Here is a 23,815-nt window from a genome sequence, read left to right as displayed (position 1 = left end):
TTCAGGGGACGTCGCGATGGGGGAGCCAGTTGAAAAAAAACCTTGAGCAGATTACGTCGGGAGTCCAGTCGTGAAGGATGGGAAGGGCTCCGTATCAGCAATAAAAGGGGTCCAGGCCAATTGGCAAAATAGGTATTGTTGCCCAAGGAGTGGCTTTGTGTCATGCACAAAGTAGATGTCCTAACCGACTTGCCAAAACTATAGTTTGTTCACAAAAAAATTTGTGGAGTGGTTGATAAACGAATTTTAATGACTGCAACCTAAGTGCATGTTAACTTCCGACTTCAACGGTCGATTTTTCTATTGTGTTACTGACTGTACTTTTGTTTTTTCCACATGTAACTCTGTGTTGTTGTTTTTTGTTGCACTGCTTTTCTTTATCTTGTCCAGGTCGCAATTGTAAATGAGAACTTGTACTCAACTGGCCTACCTGGTTAAATAAAGGTGAAATGTTTTATTTTTTAAATAGCCCACTACAGTGGCTTGCAAAAGTATTCACCCCCCTTGGCATTTTCCCTCTTTTGTTGCCTTACAACCTGGAAATGAAATTGATTTTTGGGGGGTTTGTATCATTTGATTTACACAACATGCCCTGAAGATGCAAAATATTTTTTCTTGTGAAAGAAACCCAGAAATTACACAAAAAAACTGAACTTGAGAGTGCATAACTATTCACCCCCCCAAAGTCAATACTTTGTAGAGACACCTTTTGCAGCAATTACAGCTGCAAGTCTCTTGGGGTATAACTCTATAAGCTTGCCACATCTTGCCATGGAGATTTCTGCCCATTCTGGTGTACAGCAATCTTTAAGTCATACCACAGATTCTCAATTCGATTGAGGTCTGGGCTTTGACTAGGCCATTCTAAGACATTTAAATATTTCCCCATAAACCACTTGAGTGTTGCTTTAGCAGTATGCTTAGGGTCATTGTCCTGCTGGAAGGTGAACCTCCGTCCCAGTCTCAAATCTCTGGAAGACTGAAACAGGTTTCCCTCAAGAATTTCCCTGTATTTAGCGCCATCCATCATTCCTTCAATTCTGACCAGTTTCCCAGTCCCTGACGATGAAAAACATCCCCACAGCATGATGCTGCCACCACCATGTTTCACTGTGTGGATGGTATTCTCGGGGTGATGAGAGGTGTTGGGTTTGAGCCAGACGTAGTGTTTTCCTTGATGGCCAAAAAGCTCAATTTTAGTCTCATCTGACCAGAGTACCTTCTTCCCTATGTTTGGGGAGTCTCCCACATGCTTTTGGCGAACACCAAACGTGTTTGCTTCTTTTTTTCTTTAAGCAATGGCTTTTTTTCTGGACACTCTTCCATAAAGCCCAGCTCTGTGGAGCGTACGGCTTAAAGTGGTCCTATGGACAGATACTCCAATCTCCGCTGGGGAGCTTTGCAGCTCCTTCAGGGTTATCTTTGGTCTCTTTGTTGCCTCTCTGATTAATGCCCTCCTTGCCTGGTGCGTGAGTCTTGGTGGGCTGCCCTCTCTTGGCAGATTTGTTGTGGTGCCATATTCTTTCCATTTTTTAAAAAGTGATTTAATGTTGCTCCGTGGGATGTTCAAAGTTTCGGATATTTTTTTATAACCCAACCCCGAACTGTACTTTTCCACAACTTTGTTTCTGACCTGTTTGGAGAGCTCCTTAGTCTTCATAGTGCCGCTTGCTTGGTGGTGCCACTTGGGGTGAATACATATGCACGCACCACTTTTCAGTTTTTAATTTTTTTAATTTCACCTCACAAATTTGGACTATATTGTGCATGTCCATTACATGAAATCCAAATAAAAATCAATTTAAATTACAGGTTGTAATGCAACAAAATAGGAAAACCGCCAAAGGGGGTGGATACTTTTGCAAGGGACTGTACTCTTCTTCTCCATTGTTCATGACACATTGACCACCAAAATTCTGTCACTAGGAAAATATCTATATTTGAATGTGCACTTTGGTTGACCTAAGGAAAGTCAGTCTCACCCTTAATTTTATTGTTCGGAATGGCGTATCTGTCCACTGACGCTCCGTGGCGGGTCCGAGGCGGGTCCCTTCTGCTCCACTCAGGCGGAGTGTGGGCTCCCCAAGCCACATCAAATGCAGCCCCTGCGTGCATTTAAACTTGGTGTCCCTGGGAATAATCAACAAACGGATTTAGCCATCCCTCGTCTTGAAGATTTGTTGTGGAATTTCTAATCAGAAAGGAAGAGACTAGATTCTTCAAAATAACTTATTTTATTATAAGAATTGCAATTATGGAGCGGTTGACAATCACTCAAAAGGTGCAGTCAGTAAATAAATGTGATAATTATGTGTAAAATGAGATAGGCTGGTGACTGAGTGGAGTATTTTGTTTCATAGAAGAAAGTAGATAGGATTTAAGTAAGACGTTAAAATAGGTTTGAACAAAATTGTTCAAAAAATTTAATAAATGGAATGATTGTAAAGGAACTGAGTAAGAATGGAAGAACGTCGTAGTAAGTTAGACAAGAAAAGACGCCAACTTTTCAGTTGTAGAAATATACTAAAATAATGTCTGTAAGGAAAGGGGAAGGATAACTGAACTCCTAGAACACGAAGCCTGAAGACTACTGGACAAAAAGAATGACATTGATGGTACGTGGAATTTGGTTTAAGGAGATTCTAAAAGTATCAAGTACTGACATACATTGCGCCTTAAAGAAATCTAAAACGACTCTGAGGGTGGAACGCACGGAACGAGAAAATAATGAAGACAGTATGGATTTGCCTAAGATATCATTATTTGGGCTATTCTGTTGCATGTCCTCCTTTTCCTTGTGGACTACAGGAAAAGGAGGACCGAGCACGCTCCCATTCTCATCGACGGGGATGTAGTGGAGCAGGTTGAGAGCTTCAAGTTCCTTGGTGTCCACATCAACAACAAACTAGAATGGTCCAAACACACCAAGACAGTCATGAAGAGGGCATGACAAAGCCTATTCCCCCTCAGGAAACTAAAAAGATTTGGCATGGGTCCTGAGATCCTCAAAAGGTTCTATAGCTGCAACATCGAGAGCATCCTGACTGGTTGCATCACTGCCTGGTACGGCAATTGCTCGGCCTCTGACCGCAATGCACTATAGAGGGTAGTGCGTACGGCCCAGTACATCACTGGGGCTAAGCTGCCTGCCATCCAGGACCTCTACACCAGGCAGTGTCAGAGTAAGGCCCTAAAAATTGGGAACGAGAGATTGAAAAACAGCTTATATCTCAAGGCCATCAGACTGGTAAACAGCCATCACTAACATTGAGTGGCTGCTGCCAACAAACTGACTCAAATCTCTAGCCACTTAATAATAAAAAAATGGATGTAATAAATGTATCACTACTCACTTTAAACAATGCCACTCTATATAATGTTTACATACCCTACATTACTCATCTCATATGTATATACTGTACTCTATACCATCTACTGCATCTTGCCTATGCCGCATGTGTCAGGACCCGGTGTGAGAAACAGTCACTAATAGTCAGCAGAACCCAGAAGATGAGGCAGACACAGCAGTACTAGAGATGGTGGTTTAATAAAATAAAAATATCTTCAGGCAAAAAATATAAATCCACAACGTCAAAAATAAAGCCAAGAGGAAAAATTGATATCCTCCAAAATACAAAGAAAATCCACAAAGTGGTAAGAACAGCAGGGAAAACAAACCTCAAAAGACTAATAAAAAATAAACAAGAACAAAACCAGAGAACCTCTGGAAAATCCAACAAGAGAAATATATGTTCACAGCAAGGCTGGGGCTGGGTGCTAACATACAAACACTGAGCAAAGAACTGAGGAACACACAGGGTTTAAATATCTACAAGGAAATGACACACAGGTGCAAATAATAATTAGAACAAGGAAAAAACAAAAGGTTAAAAAAAAGGCGCAATGGGGGCATCTAGTGACCAAAACCTGAACAATCCTGGCCAAATCCTGACAGCATGGCCAACGCTCATCCATATATTTATATGTACATACTCTTATTAATTTCTTTACACTTGTGTGTATAAGGTAGTTGTTGTGAAATTGTTAGATTACTTGTTAGATATTACTGCACGGTCGGAACTAGAAGCACAAGCATTTCGCTACAATCGCATTGACATCTGCTAGCCATGTGTATGTGACCAATACAATTTGATTTGATTTGATAAATAGTAAGAATTGAGGTGACTGATCTTTGGAATTGAATTTAAGTGAACCAAATTTTATTTAAAATAGGCAATAGTTAACTGATTGATTTGAGAGTTGACTACCGTTAAGAAATGTACATACCGTTAAAGAACTAAGCAAATAAGGAAAGGGTACCCCATGAATTAATGTGTGGAAACACAATAACAGAATGATTGTGAATTAATGATTGCATAATGATGAACTGTTGAAGACATGTTGTCACTTTAGGAATGGCAAGCTTTCCAGAGCCTGGCTACCTGATTGTGCTGAAATCACTCAACCACTCTGTGATCTCATTCATGACCACAAGATGACAATGAATGACAAGATACGGTGAACACCAGAGCGTTTGAAAGCACGTGAGAATCTTAAACAATTATTACCTTCTTATGGCTGGGGGGCAGTATTGAGTAGCTTGGATGAATAAGGTGCCCAGAGTAAACTGCCTGCTACTCATGCCCAGAAGCTAAGATATGCATATTATTAGTAGATTTGGATACAAAACACTCTGAAGTTTCTAAAACTGATTGAATGATATTTGTGAGTATAACAGAACTCATATGGCAGGCAAAAACCTGAGAAAAATCCAACCAGAAAGTGGGAAATCTGAGGTTTGTAGGTTTTCAAGTCTTTGCCTATACAATATACGGTGAACCATTTGGTCCAATTGCACTTCCTAAGGCTTCCACTAGATGTCAACAGTCTTTAGAACCTTGTTTCAGGCTTCTACTGTGAAGGGGGAGAGAATAAGAGCTGATTGAGTCAGGTGTCTGGAAGAATGCCATGAGCTCAGTCAGGTGCGCGCCTGTGAGAGTTAGCTGCGTTCCTTTTCTTTCTAAAGACAAAGGAATTGTCCGGTTGGAATATTATTGAAGATTTATGATAAAAACATAAAGATTGATTCTATACATCGTTTGGCATGTTTCTACGAACTGTAATGGAACTGTCGTTTGAACTAAGTGCCTGCGCCGTGTGAATTTGGATTTGTGAACTAAACGTGCAAACAAAAAGGAGGTATTTGGACATAAATTATGGACTTTATCGAACAAAACAAACATTTATTGTGGAACTGGGATTCCTGGTAGTGCATTCTGATGAAGATCATCAAAGGTAAGTGAATATTTATAATGCTATTTCTGACTTCTGTTGACTCCACAACATGGCGGGTATCTGTATGGCTTATTTTTGTGTCTGAGCGCTGTACTTATTGCATGGTGTGCTTTTTCCGTAAAGCTTTTTTGAAATCTGACACAGCGGTTGCATTAACTTCTCTAGGGTAGGGGGCAGCATTCGGAATTTTGGATGAAAAGCATGCCCAAATGAAACTGCCAGCTACTCATCCTCAGAAGATAAGATATGCATATTTTTAGTAGATCTGGATAGAAAACACTCTGAAGTTTCTAAAGCTGTTTGAATCATGTCTGTGAGTATAACAGAACTTATTTAGCAGGCAAAACCCCGAGGACAAACCATTCAGATTTTCTTTTTGAGGTCACTCTCTTTCAATGGGTTTTCATTCGGAATCCAGATTTCTAAGGGACCTTCTTGCAGCTCCTACCGCTTCCACTGGATGTCTACAGTCTTTAGAAATTGGTTGAGGTTTTTTCCTTTGTGTAATGAAGAAGTACGGACATCTTGAATGAGGGTAACTTGAAGTGACCTCCCGGGTGGCGCAGTGGTCTAGGGCACTGCATCGCAGTGCTAGCTGCGCCACCACTAGCTGCGCCACGCAGTGCTAGCTGCTAGCTGCGCAACCGGGAGGTCCGTGGGGCGACGCACAATTGGCATAGCGTCGTCCGGGTTAGGGAGGGTTTGGCCGGTAGGGATATCCTTGTCTCAGTATGTAAAATGTAATAAAAATGTATGCACTCTGGATAAGAGCGTCTGCTAAATGACTAAAATGTAAATGTAAGTGTCCTGTTTGTTAGAGAAGCGTGATCATAAAGCTAGCTACAGTTTGTTTTAATCCTGTAGTGAACACAGATCATCCCGTCTTCAATTTTATTGATTATTTACGTTAACTTCTCTAGGGTAGGGCCTCCCGGGTGGCGCAGTGGTCTAGGGCACTGCATCGCAGTGCTAACTGCGCCACCAGAGTCTCTGGGTTCGCCCCCAGGCTCTGTCGCAGCCGGCCGCGACCGGGAGGTCCGTGGGGCGACGCACAATTGGGCTAGCGTCGTCCGGGTTAGGGAGGGTTTGGCCGGTAGGGAATTCCTTGTCTCATCGCGCTCCAGCGACTCCTGTGGCGGGCTGGGCGCAGTGCGCGCTAACCAAGGGGGCCAGGTGCACGGTGTTTCCTCCGACACATTGGTGCGGCTGGCTTCCGGGTTGGAGGCGCGCTGTGTTAAAGAAGCAGTGCGGCTTGGTTGGGTTGTGCCTCGGAGGACGCATGGCTTTCGACCTTCGTCTCTCCCGAGCCCGTACGGGAGTTGTAGTGATGAGACAAGATAGTAATTACTAGCGATTGGATACCACGAAAATTGGGGAAAAAAGGGGAAAAAAAAAAAAAAAAAAAAAAAAAAACTTCACTAGGGTAGGTGAGATGCTAACATCCCACCAGGCCAACATCCGGTGAAACTGCAGAGAGCTAACATTTTAAATACACCATTCGTTGTATTAAACAGTCTTGTAAATACATGTATCTTACATCATTTAACTTCTTATGGCTGCAGGGGCAGTATTGAGTAGCTTGGATAAAAGGTGCCCATTTCAAACGGCCTCATACTCAATTCTTGCTCGTACAATATGCATATTATTATTACTATTGGATAGAAAACACTCTCAAGTTTCTTAAACCGGTTGACTTATATCTGTGAGTAAAACAGAACTCATTTTGCAGCAAACTTCCTGACAGGAAGTGGAAAATCTGAAATCGATGCTCTGTTCTAGGGCCTGCCTATAAATGTCCTTGATATTTATTAGAATACATGCACTTCATACGTCTTCCACTAGATGTCGACAGGCAGTGAGAGAAGAAATTGAGTGTATAACTTGATCTGGGGTCGAATAAAAGCTCTCGGCATGACGTGTCACCAGTTTCCTGTTTTCTGGAGAGCGCGTGAAGGGACCTGGTTTTGCCTTCTGATAAGCTGTCATTATAGACGACTAATATCTCCGGCTTTGATTTTATTTGATACATGTGACAATATCATCGTAAAGTATGTTTTTTCAATATAGTTTTATTAGATTATTACATTTTTTTCGGGACGTTAGGCGTGTTGCGTTGTGTGCCTTTGTTCAGGAAGGAGAGCTTCGCACCACTTTGCTAGCTTTCCGTGCTAATTGACTGGAGAAGAGGACATTCTAAATCCAAACAACGATTGTTCCTGACAAAGGACCCCTTGTACAACATTCTGATGAAAGATCATCAAAAGTGGGACCCATTTTATGATGCTATTTCATATATCTGTCGAACATGTGAAATAGCCGTTTGCGCCCAGATTTTGGGTACTCTCTCGCTATACCTAAGCTGGATGTCGTAATGAAGTTATTTTTAGAATTCTAACACGGCGATTTCATTAACTTCTTATGGCTGCAGCCCGGTGTCGGTACACTTATGACCACAGCCAGCTCAAGTGCAGGGCGCGAAATTCAAAAGATAGTTTTTTAAAAATATTTAACTTTCACACATTAACAAGTCCAATACAGCATATGAAAGGTACACATCTTGTGAATCCAGCCAACATGTCCGATTTTTTAAAATGTTTTACAGCGAAAACAGCACGTATATTTATGTTAGCTCACCACCAAATACAAAAAAGGACAGACATTTTTCACAGCACAGGTAGCATGCACAAAGCCAACCTAACTAACCAAGAACCAACCAAACTAACCAAGAAACAACTTCATCAGATGACAGTCTTATAACATGTTATACAATAAATCAATCAATAAATGTTTTGTTCGAAAAATAAAAATTCAAAATCAACCAGTGTTTCCTCACGGCTATTATTCTGTCCACCCAAAAGGGGGGTTGTACTTTTTCTTATAAAAACTGAGACCTAAATCTTCTTCGTTGGGCTCTTAACTCTGCACCTGTATGCGGATGAGAATTTGCCTTCCAAATTCTTAGCTGAAGGCTGAAGAGCAGTTCACAGGGATTTCAACCACATATCCCCATGCAAGGTACTTCCTTTGTATAGTTTAAACTCAATTTGCCATTGTAGTAAAAGTGCTACAATAACTATTGTTCAATAGCCTATGAATATCCCTCTGGTTTGAGGAACTGAGCCAATGAGACTCACCACTTTGTTAACCGTCTGTTCAGGATATTCTCTGATTGATGTGTCTGCGGCGAACATGCAAAGAACGTCGAAGAATGTGTCTGTGAGTTTTATGCCAGCAATTCTCCCTTCACTGAAGGTTTTCTTTATCAACAGCAGTCACATCAGTAGACTGAACCAAGCTGTAGCCTTCAAACGGGGATGCACAAAAAGTATTGTCTGTAGACTGTTTGGGTATGGTGACGAACGTGTTCTGCAGGATATTATCATTTGCATGACAATGTCAGTAGTATTAGGACTTTGAACATAGGCAATGTTCCTCATGACTCTCTGAGTTTGTTACACAAGTGACTCATTACTGCCTGTGATCAAAGAATAATGTATTTGTGCATGACAAAGCAGAACTGATAATGCTAATGTTATAAGGTAATCCGCTTTGCCTCTGTGACTGAGACGTCTGTAACACCCTCTTCAGTTCAAGTCAAAAGTCAAAGCCCTATTTTTGGGAAAGAAATGTAATGTACTCACAATGTCTCTTTTCTGGCACTTCTCTATGGGTCTTATTCAGGCACAGCGTTTCAAATTGTGGTTAGAATTTCCCTCCAACTTTCCGTCTGACTCAGAGACCATGACCTGTCCAGCTGGCTGGGCTGGGCCTGATGGGAAAGAGAGCTATTGGCTCTGTCAGCATCATATTAGAATGAACTATGTGTAAAATAATACTTTTTTAGAATGGCATTTTATTCAGTTCACCAGCAGGTATGTGTATTGGAGAATACATCAGATTATAATCTCATTCAATTTACATTTACATTTACATTTTAGTAATCCAGCAGATGCTCTTATCCAGAGCAATTTAAAGTAATGCATGCATAAATGTTTGTACTTCTAATCCAGCCATCTTTATTCAAATCTATACTGAACAAAAATATAAACGTAGCATGCAATAATTTCAAACATTTTCCTTTTCATATAAAGAAAACAGCCAATTGAAATAAATTAATTAGGCCCTAATCTATGGATTTCACATGACTGGGCAGTGGCGCAGCCATGGGTGGGACTGGCTCCTAAGTGGATGGGCCTATGCCCTCCCAGGCCCACCCATGGCTGCGCCACTGCCCACTGGGAAGCCAGGCCCAGCCAAGCAAGATTTGTTTTTCAGCTTAAAAGGGCTTTATTACAGAGAGAAATACTCCTCAGTTTCATCAGCTTTCTGGGTGACTGGTCTCAGACGATCCCACAGGAGAAAAAGACGGATGTGGAGGTGTTCTGCGGTTGTGAGGCCAGTTGGACGTACTGCCAAATTCCATAAAACGGCTTAAGGTACAGAAATGAACATTCAATTTTATCGCAACTGCTCGGGGGGACATTCCTGCAGTCACCATGCCAATTGCACGCTCCCTCAAAACTTGACACATCTGTGGCATTGTGTTGTGTGACATAACTGCACGTTTTAAAGTGCCATTTTATTGTCCCCAGCACAAGGTGCACCTGTGTAATGATTATGCTGATTAATCTGTTTTTTGATATGCCACACCTGTTAGGTGGATGGATTATCTTGGCAGAGGAGAAATGCTCACTAAAAGGGATGGAAACAAATTCGTGCACAACATTTGAGAAAAATAAGCTTTTTGTGCATATGGAAAAATTTGGGAATCTTTTATTTCAGCTCATGAAACATGGGACCAACACTTTACATTTCAAATTTATAGTTTTTGTTCAGTATATTTTATTTCCTGATAGGGAACGTGATGTGTGGTGACAGATTGGTACATACAAAACGTTTAACTACATAAAAGACAGAAACATGAACAAAACATGTTTTTGTTAAGAGGGGGTAATTTAATAGTTCAGACAAACTGATTACACAAGAGAGTTATGTTATTATGTGTTTGTTAAGTTGGTTTGTCATATAGGAATTCCTCACACTTAGCCAAACCCTCTTTCCAAACCCTATCTAATCCAGCAGGCCTGATGCGTATTCACTCTCAAAATAATCAGATCCACTAACTGTGCTGTTTGGAAGGCCTGGACTTTAAAGGGCTTGTGACACTCTCAGGAAAAGGGACATATCCTGAGATTGTATTGCCTCTCTCTCTCTTTTCCTCACATCTGGTTTCCATCAGAGGTGCCAAGACTGGAGCTACTTCCAGCAAGACACAATAGAGCACCTTCATGCAGTCAACCCTGGTCGTTGCTTGGTCGTTACTCTGCCTGAAGTGTTTTCTTAACACAACTCATTCTCTCATTAGCATTTTAAAGTAATTTTCTTTAGGTGTTTCATTGTGTTATTGCGCTACATGTTACATTTCCAATTCCACAGTACATTGGGTTCACTGACAGACAGCAAATGGCCGATACCAGTCAGAATCAGGAAGGCAACAATATGAAACATGACCGGACTAGTTTTGTATCTGAGGCCTTGTGGATGTTTTCCTATATCTTCTGAGCTATGGTTATGAGACCTGTAATGACTCCGCAGAGGGAGGTTCCACCGGCCAACAACAGCGCCTGTCTCAGAGAAATCAATGACGCAGCTAACGAGGAAATGAGAAGACAAGGGGCCTTCTCTGTAATTGCATCCACATGGTCGAGCCCAAAGATTAAGCTTTTTAAGCTCATGAGCTTCATTACTATTTTTGTTTCAAGTCTTGGAGCCTGTCTGGGCCTCAGAAGCCTCATGCTGATTCACTGATGCATCACAGATACCCATTATGTAAAGAATCCCTTCTGATCAGTTCAGCTCAAGAACATGTACTAAGAATATACCTACTCGATTGAATCACTCTTTGCTCACTCTAACATATATATTTGTATCAATAGACTTGATATTATACTTTTTACTATAGGTGTAGGCTATGGATGGCTTGACAGAAGTAACTACAACAGGTGAGCAACATAGGCTGCTAAAGTATGGCACTGATAGGGTTGTCTATATCCCCATAGTTGAGGTAAGAGGCATAGAATGTGGGTCTCAACACAGAGCTTTTCTTGTAAGAATCACAGCATTTAATGAGTGACACATGTTACTCAGAGTATCCCATTATTGTCTGGGGGACGGAGCTCTAAGTAAACCACCATTGAGACTGAGCTCACAGTAAACCACCATTCAGACCAGAGGAGGCTGGTGGGAGGAGTTATAGGAGGACAGGCTCATTGTAATGGCTGGAATGAGCCCGTCCTCCTATAACTCCTCCCACGAGCCTCCTCTGATTCAGACTGAGCTCACAGTAAACCACCATTTAGACTGAGCTCACATAAACCGCGTTGACGTACCGCCCTCTTGTGGTGTAAACATAGAGCTGCTGTCTGGCCAACGACAATACAAGGATCTATCCATGTAAAAACAAGCAGGAAGGGCACAGAAAGTCATAACATACACCAGAATGGCAGAGCTATGCTAATTAAGCTGCCAAGTCATCCCTGTTACAGTATTGATGACAAAGAGGGACTATTTTGTAGCACTTTGGCGGCTGTGGCTGGTGCTGTGTAGGTGGTTTGTGTGTACTTGTGATTCGTAAGCAGTCTTTTATGTGGTCTGCTCTATATATCTTGTTGACTTCCTGAACACAATGACCTTAGATGATCCAAGATCAACATACTCTGTGGTAGCATGACCATGCCTGCCAAAATAAGCACCCAGTGTAGAATGTGGTCCCAAAACCGCCATCTCTTCCCATCCCTGTCTCCATTTCCCTCCATCTCTTACCAAATTTACCATCGCTTCCCACCTCTCTCACCATTTTTTTTCCAAACTGGGAAATATCAACAGCTGTATTTTGTCTTGTTACAGAAAAATCTTATTTTGAGCATGATGTAGCCCTACGCATAAATCTTACAATGTTTGTAAATCACAAAAACTCAGACAATACCATTTGTACTCATTATTTTATTAATGAAAATGTGTCATTAAATTAAGTAGTAAAAACATTGTCTATAAAATACATTAGCTCTTACTCGAGATTTTGTTTCCTTGACTGCCACCTGTTGGTGGATCTGCAACACAACAATCCAATTTAATTTGCTGGAATCAATATTACTGTAACCTCCCCAAGTATCATTTATATCTAGAGAGAGATGCAATTACAGTATTATACAGTATAACAGAGTGATTTCTATTTCAATATTACAACAAATGATGTGAATATTGTGCTACCATAAATCAAGACCCTGTATAATGGTTTCTGCATTCGTTCGATGCATAAGCTAACCATTTTACATAACATTTTCCAGCATCCTTTGAGATGAGTTAGAAATAACAATGACAAGCAGGTGTCCAGCACAAATGACCTATGGGCTACGTTTCCCATAAAATAACAGTAGTTCTCCACCAGTGGATCAGCAGTTGAGAAAAGAGTTTGTCCTAACAATCTGAATGACCTTCCTTGCACTGTAACTGTATTCAAACTGTGTATGCTCATGGAAGAAATGCAAATATCCTGCAAGGAGAGAGAAGGGTGAATTTGTTAGAGCTATTTATTATATATTCAAAGCAAATGCAATTGAAACCACATAATACAACTAATATTAAAATGTATGATTTTGATATACCATATTGATATACGGCAGCATCCACCTCCTCTGCCATTCCAGGGAAATCCATCTCAATGGATCTTGGGAAGCCGCTGTCCATTGTGTTAGTCTTCTCATCATAACTGTCAATAAGACACAACCAAGACTATAACCTGTAATGAACAGTTATGTTTGCAGATAACATCTCTCAACCAGATCAGGCTAGACCAGACCAGACAAGACCAGACCAGTCCAGACCAAGCTAGACCAGTCCAGTCCAGAACAGACTAGACCAAGCAGGACCAGTCCAGACCAGACTAGACCCATCCTAGACCAGTCCAGAGTAGACCATACCGTCCTACCTCCAGTAATGCTCCTCAGAGAACAGAAGGGTCTTGCCGGTGTCTGGGATGTACACAGCAGCATCCACCGTCCGCACGGTCCTGGGGAGTCCTAGTTTATGGATGTATTTGGGGTAGCCCTCCACCAGGTTATAGCCATTCAGGGCCCACATTCTAATACCTGGAAAAATATGAACAACAATATTAACCTATGCCTCTATACCGACATCAACTTTATTAGATATCTACTGTATACATGACATAAATGAGCAAAGCAGAATTGTAGTTGTATATTCAGGATGACAGAGGACTATGTTAGAACAGTGTTGCCAGCTTTCAATTTACCACTGAATATGAAGACCATGTCTTTCTCAGGGTACTCATAGGCAGCATCCACTTTGTTGGGGAGGGAGGGCCAGGTGGATTTGATCAGGGTTTGCTCAGGCTCTGCAAACTGAGGATGGAGACGCCAGTAGAACCTGCCATCAAATAGAATACATCAACACACATTCATTTTGTCCATTATAAGCTAATAGTTTTTGCAGAATGTTTTTTCATGAATGGACACACTCCCTACCTGTCTTTGAAGATGATTGTTTCTCCTCTGAGCTCAGTAACAGCATCAAAACTCAACATGGGGTCACATTTGTTTGGGGCATCTGGCTTGGGCTTCACTTTCCTGGTGGGGTTCGGGCCTATAGGATTGAACGACACAATGAACATTTTACAATATGACACAAGTGTATGGAATTATATTAATTATTTCATTTTCTGTCTCTACTTCTGTTTGGGTTAATAACTGGAACACTGACCATAAAGAGCTTGAATGCCAGTGATATCATCTTCAGACAGTGGGTAACCCTGGCTGTAGGAGTAGACTGGGTACATCAGAGCCCCAGGATCAGTAGAATGGGACAAGCCAAGGGCATGGCCAAACTCATGGGTGGCCACCAGGAAAAGGTTGTAGGCTACAGGTGGGCAATATGTTATTAAATAATCAGTGATTACATGTCATACATTTACTTGATCCCCACATAAATGTACAACATATTTACCGTCTGAGTCTTTTGACCAATGTTCATCTTCATCAAAGTGTGTGTCTCCTCCAATGTCTCTGCCAGGGGGATAGGCATGGGCTAAGAGACCGTCAGGGCCGTCAAAGGGGTTGAAGTCTCCATGTTCTAAAGACAAGGAAAGGGCAGGGAGAAAATTATGTTTGAGGATGGTTTCAGTTCAGTTCAAGTGTTCCCAGCATGCCAGCATTCAGTTATTTTCTTCTATGACGAGGTCTTGCACAACTCTAAACAAGGATCACTGAATGTTTAACAAAAATACAGTAAGATGATCAAACTAATCAAGATATTCTCCATATATTCTGTATGTATAGTCTTACTGACAAAAATGTATCAACTGTAGGCCAGAATAAAGAAATGGGTCTACCTTTTGTCCCAAATGAAATCATGATGTCAGCCTTCCCCTCATGCAGTTTCTTGAAGGTCAGAGGAGTGACGTCAGCCCAGATGTTGAAGGCGTTACGGATGGCTCTGTCCACATCAGCCTTCTTCAGATCAGGAGTATAATTCACTATTCTGATTGACCATTCAATGAGAGGAACCATATCTTAATTCAAAAGAGACTTGACAAGTTTTATTTAAAGAAATGAAAGCTGATCATATCCATTGAATCCAAGGTCATGTGGTGTATGTGGATTACATTAACATTATTACACCAATACCATAAATAATGAACAAATTAGGGTTATGAGACACTATATAACTCAGAGTGTTTGAGAAGCCTCACCTGAAGGTCACATTGGTGTTCTGCCATTTGAGGTGTCGGGGGAAGTGATTGTATTCCCCCACATCAGGGACACCACACCTGGCCATGCTCATCAGCTCCAGGGTGTTAGCGTCCAGGCTCCCCGTCACCTGGAGGTTGAAGAAGGACTGCATCTCCCTGATCTTAGCCTGCATGGCGTCTGAAGACCTGTGGGTCTTTGTTCCCTGAAGTCCAGCTTGAAGGTTGTAGAACCTGCGGAGGTATTTCTGAAGAGGAAAGCAATAGCATAAGTTAACACCTTCATGATATGTAGCTGTTTAAGCATAGTCATATGGAATGGATGTAATAAAAACAAGTGGCAATGTATGGAGCAAATTCACAAATGAAACAGGTTAAAAGTATTCAATTTGAGAGGTTATAGTATTTCAACATCTTCTGGCATTGTCTGCAATTAACAATTTTGTTTAAATAAAGCAATGATAATTTATACTATAAATGATTGCATTCATCCTTACTTAGAGTATAAGGATAACTGTTAAATCAATAATAAAAACATCCATATTCAGTGAACCAAACAGATATTGATAAACAAAAGGACATCAGACCCACAGCTTTAATTTTCTTACCTCGGCTAATAGCCTCTTATCAGTCTCCTCCAGCGATGACAGAGGCATAGCAAATGACTGAGCAACCACCACAAGGAGCAGTAAACCTGTGATTTCCATCTTGTCTTGTCTTGGTGGCGTCCAGCTCAGTGACTGACTGGGGTCCAGGAGCCAAGACTGTATTTATACTGTGTGTTTGAGTGTTTTTTCTAAGTGTGTGTGATTCATGTAAAAGTACCTAGCCACTTCCTCCTCAAAGACTGTCTGAAACTGCTGGTAGGTCAGAAAATTGGGTGCTTGTGGTTTAGTAAACTGCTTTGAACACACCTGAATATGCAGTGATGTCACATTTTTTTGCCAAATGTTCATGACAATTTATTTTTGTCATGATAACATACGGCAAGTTACCAGTCTCGTAACTTTTGTGATACTATTTTATGTTCTTCAAAAGAGAAATACTTCTAAATGTCTGTATAACTAAAAAAAGTATATTTGGCCTTACAGAAGAAAGTGAATGAAATATTTGATCTTAATTGGTAAAGTACATACATCTTGATGAGTACACATTCAACTTTCAGACACCCATGACTGTGATACACTTCCATGTTATTTTGAGCAAGACAGAGGATGACAGTTGGTGGCGATAGAAGCTGAACCTCGGCAAGACGGAGCTGCTCTTCCTCCCGGGGAAGGACTGCCCGTTTCATGATCTCGCCATCACGGTTGACAACTTCATTGTGTCCTCCTCCCAGAGCGCTAAGAACCTTGGCATGATCCTGGACAACACCCTGTCGTTCTCAACTAACATCAAGGCGGTGGCCCGTTCCTGTAGGTTCATGCTCTACAACATCCGCAGAGTACGACCCTGCCTCACACAGGAAGCGGCGCAGGTCCTAATCCAGGCACTTGTCATCTTCCGTCTCTATTACTGCAACTCGCTGTTGGCTGGGCTCCCTGCCTGTGCCATTAAACCCCTACAACTCATCCAGAACGCCGCAGCCCGTCTGGTGTTCAACCTTCCCAAGTTCTCTCACGTCACCCCGCTCCTCCGCTCTCTCCACTGGCTTCCAGGTGAAGCTCGCTTCCGCTACAAGACCATGGTGCTTGCCAACGGAGCTGTGAGGGGAACGGCACCTCCGTACCTTCAGGCTCTGATCAGGCCCTACACCCAAACAAGGGCACTGCGTTCATCCACCTCTGGCCTGCTCGCCTCCCTACCTCTGAGGAAGTACAGTTCCCGCTAAGCCCAGTCAAAACTGTTCGCTGCTCTGGCACCCCAATGGTGGAACAAACTCCCTCATGACGCCAGGTCAGCGGAGTCAATCACCACCTTCCGGAGACACCTGAAACCCCACCTCTTTAAGGAATACCTAGGATAGGATAAAGTAATCCTTCTAACCCCCCCCCCCCTTAAAAGATTTAGATGCACTATTGTAAAGTGGTTGTTCCACTGGATATCATAAGGTGAATGCACCAATTTGTAAGTCGCTCTGGATAAGAGCGTCTGCTAAATGACTTTAATGTAATGTAAATGATAGAGAAATCAGTTAAAGGGATAATCTACTCGAAATACAACCCAACCTAATTTTCCACTTGCTGCTAACTTGGCAGGACAGAATGTACGTACCTAGAACAGGATACGTATTTCACATTTGGTCACTGATATTACTTTATATATTAGATTATATTGGATAAGGCTAGCCTGTGTTTTGTAGAAGCAGAGTTCAAGTACTGGGGCAGGGCAGGTTAAGGCATGCCGTATGCCCTGTCACTTGTATGTCTGCTGTAACGAAGGAATTCCTGAATCCAGACTCTGAGCCAAGAGGGGTATTTTATGGCAATTCACAAATAACATGACAATTAAGCAGCCTTACAACCGGCATGTAAAGAACAACCTTAACTGCAATTAACCCTACGTTTGTGACAGAGTTCATTGGGGTTAAAAGCTTGCCAAACATACACAGTGCACCTCTTGGAGATGCTGTTAAAGTCTAATATTGGTATTTATGAACATTGGCTAATGCTATTATACCCATATCACTGTTTTATCACAGATACATATGGCTATGTTGAGAGAGCATTAGCCAAACTGTTTTAGACTGTGGCAACAGAACCACTGAGCTGAGTCATATTGAGGGGAAGTTGGCTGGGGGATTTTTGCAACTAACTAAGATGGTCACCCACATTCACAAACACAACTAACTAGAACATAAATAATACATCCAATTAAAACATTAACGTATCCAATAATACGTTTATATCACTGATGGTAGAATGATACATAAGATATTTGCCTTTAAAAATGCTTATTTATTGGTTAGAGGGGAACATTGGGGTCTTTAAATAACAATGTAATTTACAACTTGATACGAGCTATTGATAAGAGCTAGGTAAATGAGTAATCCATTTGAATAAGGGAATTGTAAATATAAATGACACTTATTGTCACGCCCTGACCATAGATTGCTTTGTATGTTTCTATTTTTTGTTTGGTCAGGGTGTGATGTGGGTGTGCATTCTATGTCTGGTATTCTATGTTGTCTATTTCTTCGTGTTTGGCCGTGTGTGGTTCTCAATCAGAGGCAGCTGTCTATCGTTGTCTCTGATTGAGAACCATATTTAGGTAGCCTGTTTTCCCACTTTGAGTTGTGGGTGATTATTTTCTGTTTAGTGTTTTTTGTCACCTTACAGGACTGTTTGTTTGTTGTTTTGTTCAGTGTTCAGTTGTTTTATTAAAATAATGAACCCTTACCACGCTGCACCTTGGTCCTCCTCTCCTTCTCCAGACGAAGTCCGTTACACTTATTTTATATATAGGGTACCAGTCAAAAGACAAACCAAGTCATTCAAGGGTTTTCTTTATTCTTACTATTTTCTAAATTGTAGAAAAATAGTGAAGACATCAAAACAATACAATCACACATATAGAATATTATAGTAACCAAGAAAGTGTTAAACATAAAATTATATTTTCTATTTGAGATTCTTGAAAGTAGCCACCCTTTGCCTTGATGACACCTTTTCATTCTCTCAACCAGCTTCACCTGGAATGTTTTTCCGACAGTCTTGGAGTTTCCACATATGCTGAGCACTCGTTGGCTGCTTTTCCTTCACTCTGCGGTCCAACTCATCCCAAACCATTTCAATTGGGTTGAGGTCGGGTGATTGTAATCCAGGTTATCTGATGCAGCACTGCATCACTCTCCTTCTTGGTCAGATAGCCCTTACACAGTCTGGAGTTGTGCTTTGGGTCATTGTCCTGTTGAAAAACAAATGAAAGTCCCCCAAACGCAAACCAGATGGGATGGCATATTGCTGCAGAATGCTGTGGTAACCATGCTGGTTAAGTGTGCCTTGATTTCTAAATAAATCACCAGCAGTGTCACCAGCAAAGCACCATCACACCTCCTCCTCCTCCATGCTTCACGGTGGGAACCACACATGGAGAGATAATCTGTTCACCTACTCTGCATCTCACAAAGACAAGGTGGTTGGAACCAAAAATCTCCAATTTGGACTATTCAGACCAAAGGACAGATTTCCACCCGTCTAATGTCTATTGCTCATGTTTCTTGGCCCAAGCAAGCCTCTTCTTATTATTGGTCTCCTTTAGTAGTGGTTTCTTTGCTGCATTTCAACCATGAAGGCCTGATTCACGCAGTCTCCTCTGAACAGTTGACATTGAGATGTGTCTGTTAATTGAACTCTGTGAAGCATTTTTTGGGCTGCAATTTCTGAGGCTGGTAACTCAAATGAACTTGTCCTCTGCAGCAGAGGTAACTCTGGGTTTTAATTTCCTGTGGCGGTCCTCATGAGAGCCAATTTCATCATAGTGCTTGATCATTTTTGCGACTGCACTTGAATACACGTCAAAGTTCTTGAAGTATTCCGTATTGACTGACCTTCATGTCTTCAAGTAATTATGGACTGTCGTTTTTCTTTGCTTATTTGAGTTGTTCTTGCAATAATATGGACTTGGTCTTTTACCAAATAGGGCTATCTTCTGTATACCATCCCTACCATGTCACAACACAACTGATTGGCTCAAACACATTAAGAAGGAAAGAAATTCTACAAATGAACTTTTAACAAGTTACACCTGTTAATTGAAATGCATTCCAGGTGACTACCTCATGAAGCTGGTTGAGAGAATGCCAAGAGCTTCCATGAAGAATCTCAAATCCAAAATATATTTTGATTTGTTAAACACTTTTTTGGTTACTACATGATTCCATATGTGTTATTTCATAGTTTTAATGTCTTCAGTATTATTCTACAAAGTAGAAAATAGTAAAGATAAAGAAAAACCCTTGAATGAGTAGATGTGTCCAAACTTTTGACTGATACTATATATATTTACCTTGTAATCACTGGAGACAAATGTGAAACCAGTCATATGACAGCAAACTGAAACATACCAACATATGAACTTTCCCCCAGTAAAGTTTATAAAATGCTGTGCCATTATGCAGAAATAAAATTGTATGGCCTTTTGACATGCAGGGATGGGCACTCTTGAATGCATTAATTATAGGCTACCCAACTTTCTCTGTTTCCTATTTCTATCATGTTAAATTTTAGTAACCATCAGAATAGAGCATCAGTAGGCCTAATAACAATACATATTCAACTGCCAATTTACTGTTAGTTCTCTTTTGTTGGTTTAGCCCATATTATCATTATATTTAATTACATTGTTTCGTTACCTTCATTTGCTCCCTCTGTAAACGTGTCACTGCCTTGTGGTTGTTGCTCAGGATCATAAGTAACAGCTAATATTTTTTTTTTGGCTAATTGAAAAAGACATATAGGCTAATTACATCGTTATGGAGCAGAGAGCAGACCAAACCGTAAAAGCTCGAACCAGATGCATTACGCAATATTTGGTTGTGTCATCACACAGTTTCAAGATTAGTGCAGTCAATAGATGAGGGCATAGCCTACTGTTGTAATTGAATGTACAATAATCTTCCAAAAACATTACCATGGGTTAAAGAACTGAATGTGGCAATTTTCAGAATTAGTCGAACCACCATTTTATTTCTTTCATGTGTAAAGGCTCTTCAAACCAGTTTTTTATAATTCATAGTGTTTTGGAATCTATCAATTGGTGCTGAAACAGAGACAAATATGCTTATATTTATATAGCTTTCGTTAATTCATCCCTTATAATCTGAACCTGTTCTTTCTCTATATTCTTTTGCACCTGTTAACAAAATTCATACTAAAAGGTACACCATATTTAAAGGGATGGCTTAAGATAAATGTACTGAAAATCCCATTGAATAAAAACTCCACGAGAAAGTATTTTTCTTCCAGCAAGTGGGAGGGTGTTCAGCAGTTGAATTACATTTGTATTTGTATTTGCATTTATTATGGATCCCCATTAGATCCCTTTAATTTTGCTGGACTACAGGAAGAGTATCTGCTGCTTTGGCAGCAAAATGAAGGCAGTTTATACAATTTTAAAACATTACAATACATTCACAGATTTAACAACACACTGTGTGCCCCCAGGCCCCTACACCACCACTACCACATATCTACATTACTAAATCCATGTGTATGTATAGTGCTTCTGTTATCATGTGTGTGTGTGTGTGTGTGTGTGTGTGTGTGTGTGTGTGTGTGTGTGTGTGTGTGTGTGTGTGTGTGTGTGTGTGTGTGTGTGTGTGTGTGTGTGTGTGTGTGTGTGTGTGTGTGTGTGTGTGTGTGTGTGTGTGTGTGTGTCTGTGTGTCTGTGCCAATGTTTGTGTTGCTTCACAGTCCTCTCTGTTCCATAAGGTGTTTTTTTGTCTGTTTTTTAAATCTAATTTTACTGCTTGTGTCAGTTACTTGATGTGAAATAGAGTTCTATGTAGTACTGTGTGCCTTCCATAGTCTGTTCTGGACTTGGGGACTGTGAAGAGACCTCTTGTGGCATGTCTTGTGGGGTATGAATGGGTGTCCGAGCTGTATGCCAGTAGTTTAGACAGACAGCTCGGTGTATTCAACATGTCAATACCTCTAATAACTAAAAGTAGTGATGAAGTCAATCTCTCCTCCACTTTCAACCAGGAGAGATTGACATGCATATTATTAATATAAGCTCTCTGGGTAAATCCAAGGGCCAGCCGTGCTGCCCTGTTCTGAGCCAATTGCAATTTTCCTAAGTCCTTTTTGTGGCACCTGACCACACGACTGAACAGTAGTCAAGGTGCGACAAAACCAGGGCCTGTAGGACCTGCCTTGTTGATAGTGTTGTTAAGAAGGCAGCGCATTGCTTTATTATAGACAGAGTTCTCCCCATCTTAGCTACTACTGCATCAATATGTTTTGACCATGACAGTTTACAATCTAGTGTTACTCCAAGCAGTTTAGTCATCTCAACTTACTCAATTGCCACATTATTTATTACAAGATTTAGTTGAGGTTTAGGGTTTAGTGACTGTTTTGTTCCAAATACAATGCTTTTAGTTTTAGAAATATTTATGTCTAACTTAATTCTTGCCACCCACTCTGAAACTAACTGCAGCTCTTTGTTGAGTGTTACAGTCATTTCAGTTGCTGTAGTAGCTGACGTGTATAGTGTTGAGTCATCCGCATACATAGAAACTCTGGCTTTACTCAAAGTCAGTGGCATGTCGTTAGTAAAAATTGAAAAAAGCAAGAAGCCAAAACAGCTACCCTGCAGAATTCCTGATTTATTCAGCATGCACACGGTAACCACGCCTGCAAAGACGTTACGCACCTTCATGAGGTAAGTCTGAATAACAACTACTGAATCAAAAAAACACGGGACGAGATGTTAAAACTGTCCATTGTGCCAATAGATGGTATGCACTCACATGAGATTTGCCGTGATGTTGACAGAGTGGCATGGGAGGTTTATTTCTTAGACTGGGTTAAGATGTCAATTTTGGGACACATCCTCAGTAGTGTGCCTTCGAATCAGTGGGTGTTTCGGCCTTTAATCACTAAACACCCTCATCAAAGGTGGCCAGCTAAAGGGTGATCAAGCTTTAGCTTGTGTCCCATGCCCAATTAAGATTTCCCACGGGACTATGCAAGGCAGGGGCGTCCTCTTCCCTGAGCCAGCCCTACAGCTGACCGCATACCTCATATGCCCTCCTCAAGTTGGAGGGATCTGAATTGGGTTCTCAGGTGGGGGTGGGGGGGTCAAGAAGTTATAGCCCAGCAAGGGTCCTTCCGTTTGATCCAGATCCACTGGCTGCCTCTTTCAGCTGCTTGAGAAACTGCTCTGACGGTCTGCCGCAGAGCCTGTCCATGGATTCCAAGTTCTTTCAGCAACCTGATGGTGGAAGAAGCCACGAATCCTCTGCATCCCACTTCAACTGGCCAGACTTTTGCATTCCAGCCACGCTGAGTTGCGTCTGCTGCCAACTCTGTGTAACGCAGTTTCTTACGCTCGTAGGCCTCTTCAACAGAGTTTTCCCATGGGACTGTGAGCTCTATGATGTACACAGCCTTTCGTGAAGGGGACCAGAGTACCATGTCTGGCCTAAGGTTGGTAGAAGCAATCTCAGGTGGAAAAATGAGTTGCTGGCCAATATCGACAAGCATCTTCCAGTCTCGGGCATGCCTAGGTGTCCAGTTTCTGGTTTTGTAGGAGGATGCTTGGGCCTTTTCTGTCCCTCCCGGATGAATGTTGTTGTTTTGACAGGATTGCTTGTTTTTGGAGGTAATGAATTGGTTGCCCTCCTCTTGGTCTCAAGTGCTGCAGCCAGGCTCTTGAGGACCTGATTGTGCCTCCAGGTGTAGCGGCCTTGTGAGAGGCTGGTCTTGCAACCTGTCATTATATGCCTGAGAGTCGCTGGAGCTGGGCAGAGGGGGCAGGACGGGTCCTAGCCATACAATTGATGTAGGTTTTTTGGTGATGGAAGCACATCATTTACAGCTCTTATGATGAAGCTGATGTTGCTTGCCTCCATTTGCCAAAGCTCACTCCAGTTGATCTTTCTCCTCTCCAAGCTTTCCCAACGCGTCCATTGCCTTTGTTTAGCAAGAGAGACAGCCTTTGCACTTCTTGCAGTCTCCTCCTGTCTGCGCACCTCCTCGACCACCAGCTTCCTGCGTTCAGATGTTGTTGCCTTATGGAACGTTGGTTTGCTTGCTGCCAGGCTAAAGCCTCCTCTTCCATGCTGGATATTCCCCACAATGTCTTGGTGTC

At 41.6% G+C, this 23,815-nt stretch overlaps 1 protein-coding gene across 1 annotated transcript; it reads right to left on the bottom strand.

Moving 5' to 3' along the window:
• Nucleotides 1-12,286: 12,286 nt before the first annotated feature.
• LOC129831890 (collagenase 3-like) lies at nucleotides 12,287-16,297 on the bottom strand. Its single transcript, XM_055895445.1, has 10 exons — nucleotides 15,667-16,297; nucleotides 15,062-15,306; nucleotides 14,702-14,850; nucleotides 14,317-14,442; nucleotides 14,074-14,229; nucleotides 13,839-13,956; nucleotides 13,607-13,740; nucleotides 13,283-13,442; nucleotides 12,960-13,063; nucleotides 12,287-12,847 (listed from the first exon to the last, which is right to left on the bottom strand). The coding sequence occupies exons 1-10, from the start codon at nucleotides 15,763-15,765 to the stop codon at nucleotides 12,747-12,749; spliced, it is 1,392 nt and encodes a 463-aa protein (XP_055751420.1). The 5' UTR covers nucleotides 15,766-16,297; the 3' UTR covers nucleotides 12,287-12,746.
• Nucleotides 16,298-23,815: the final 7,518 nt, after the last annotated feature.

Source organism: Salvelinus fontinalis, chromosome 33 (genome assembly GCF_029448725.1).
Source record: "Salvelinus fontinalis isolate EN_2023a chromosome 33, ASM2944872v1, whole genome shotgun sequence".
NCBI lineage: Eukaryota > Metazoa > Chordata > Actinopteri > Salmoniformes > Salmonidae > Salvelinus > Salvelinus fontinalis.
Note: the sequence above shows the minus strand (reverse complement) of the source record. Positions and strands in the feature narration are given on the sequence as shown.

Bases quoted from the DNA above. Each gene is read 5' to 3' on its own strand.
- LOC129831890 (XM_055895445.1), bottom strand. From the start codon at position 15,765: ATGGAAATCACAGGTTTACTGCTCCTTGTGGTGGTTGCTCAGTCATTT. The intron at 13,064-13,282 runs GTAGGACGGTAT...TCTTATTGACAG, and splicing joins TCTGAGGAGCATTACTGGAG to TTATGATGAGAAGACTAACA. The intron at 12,848-12,959 runs GTATATCAAAAT...CTCTCCTTGCAG, and splicing joins TGCTGCCGTATATCAATATG to GATATTTGCATTTCTTCCAT.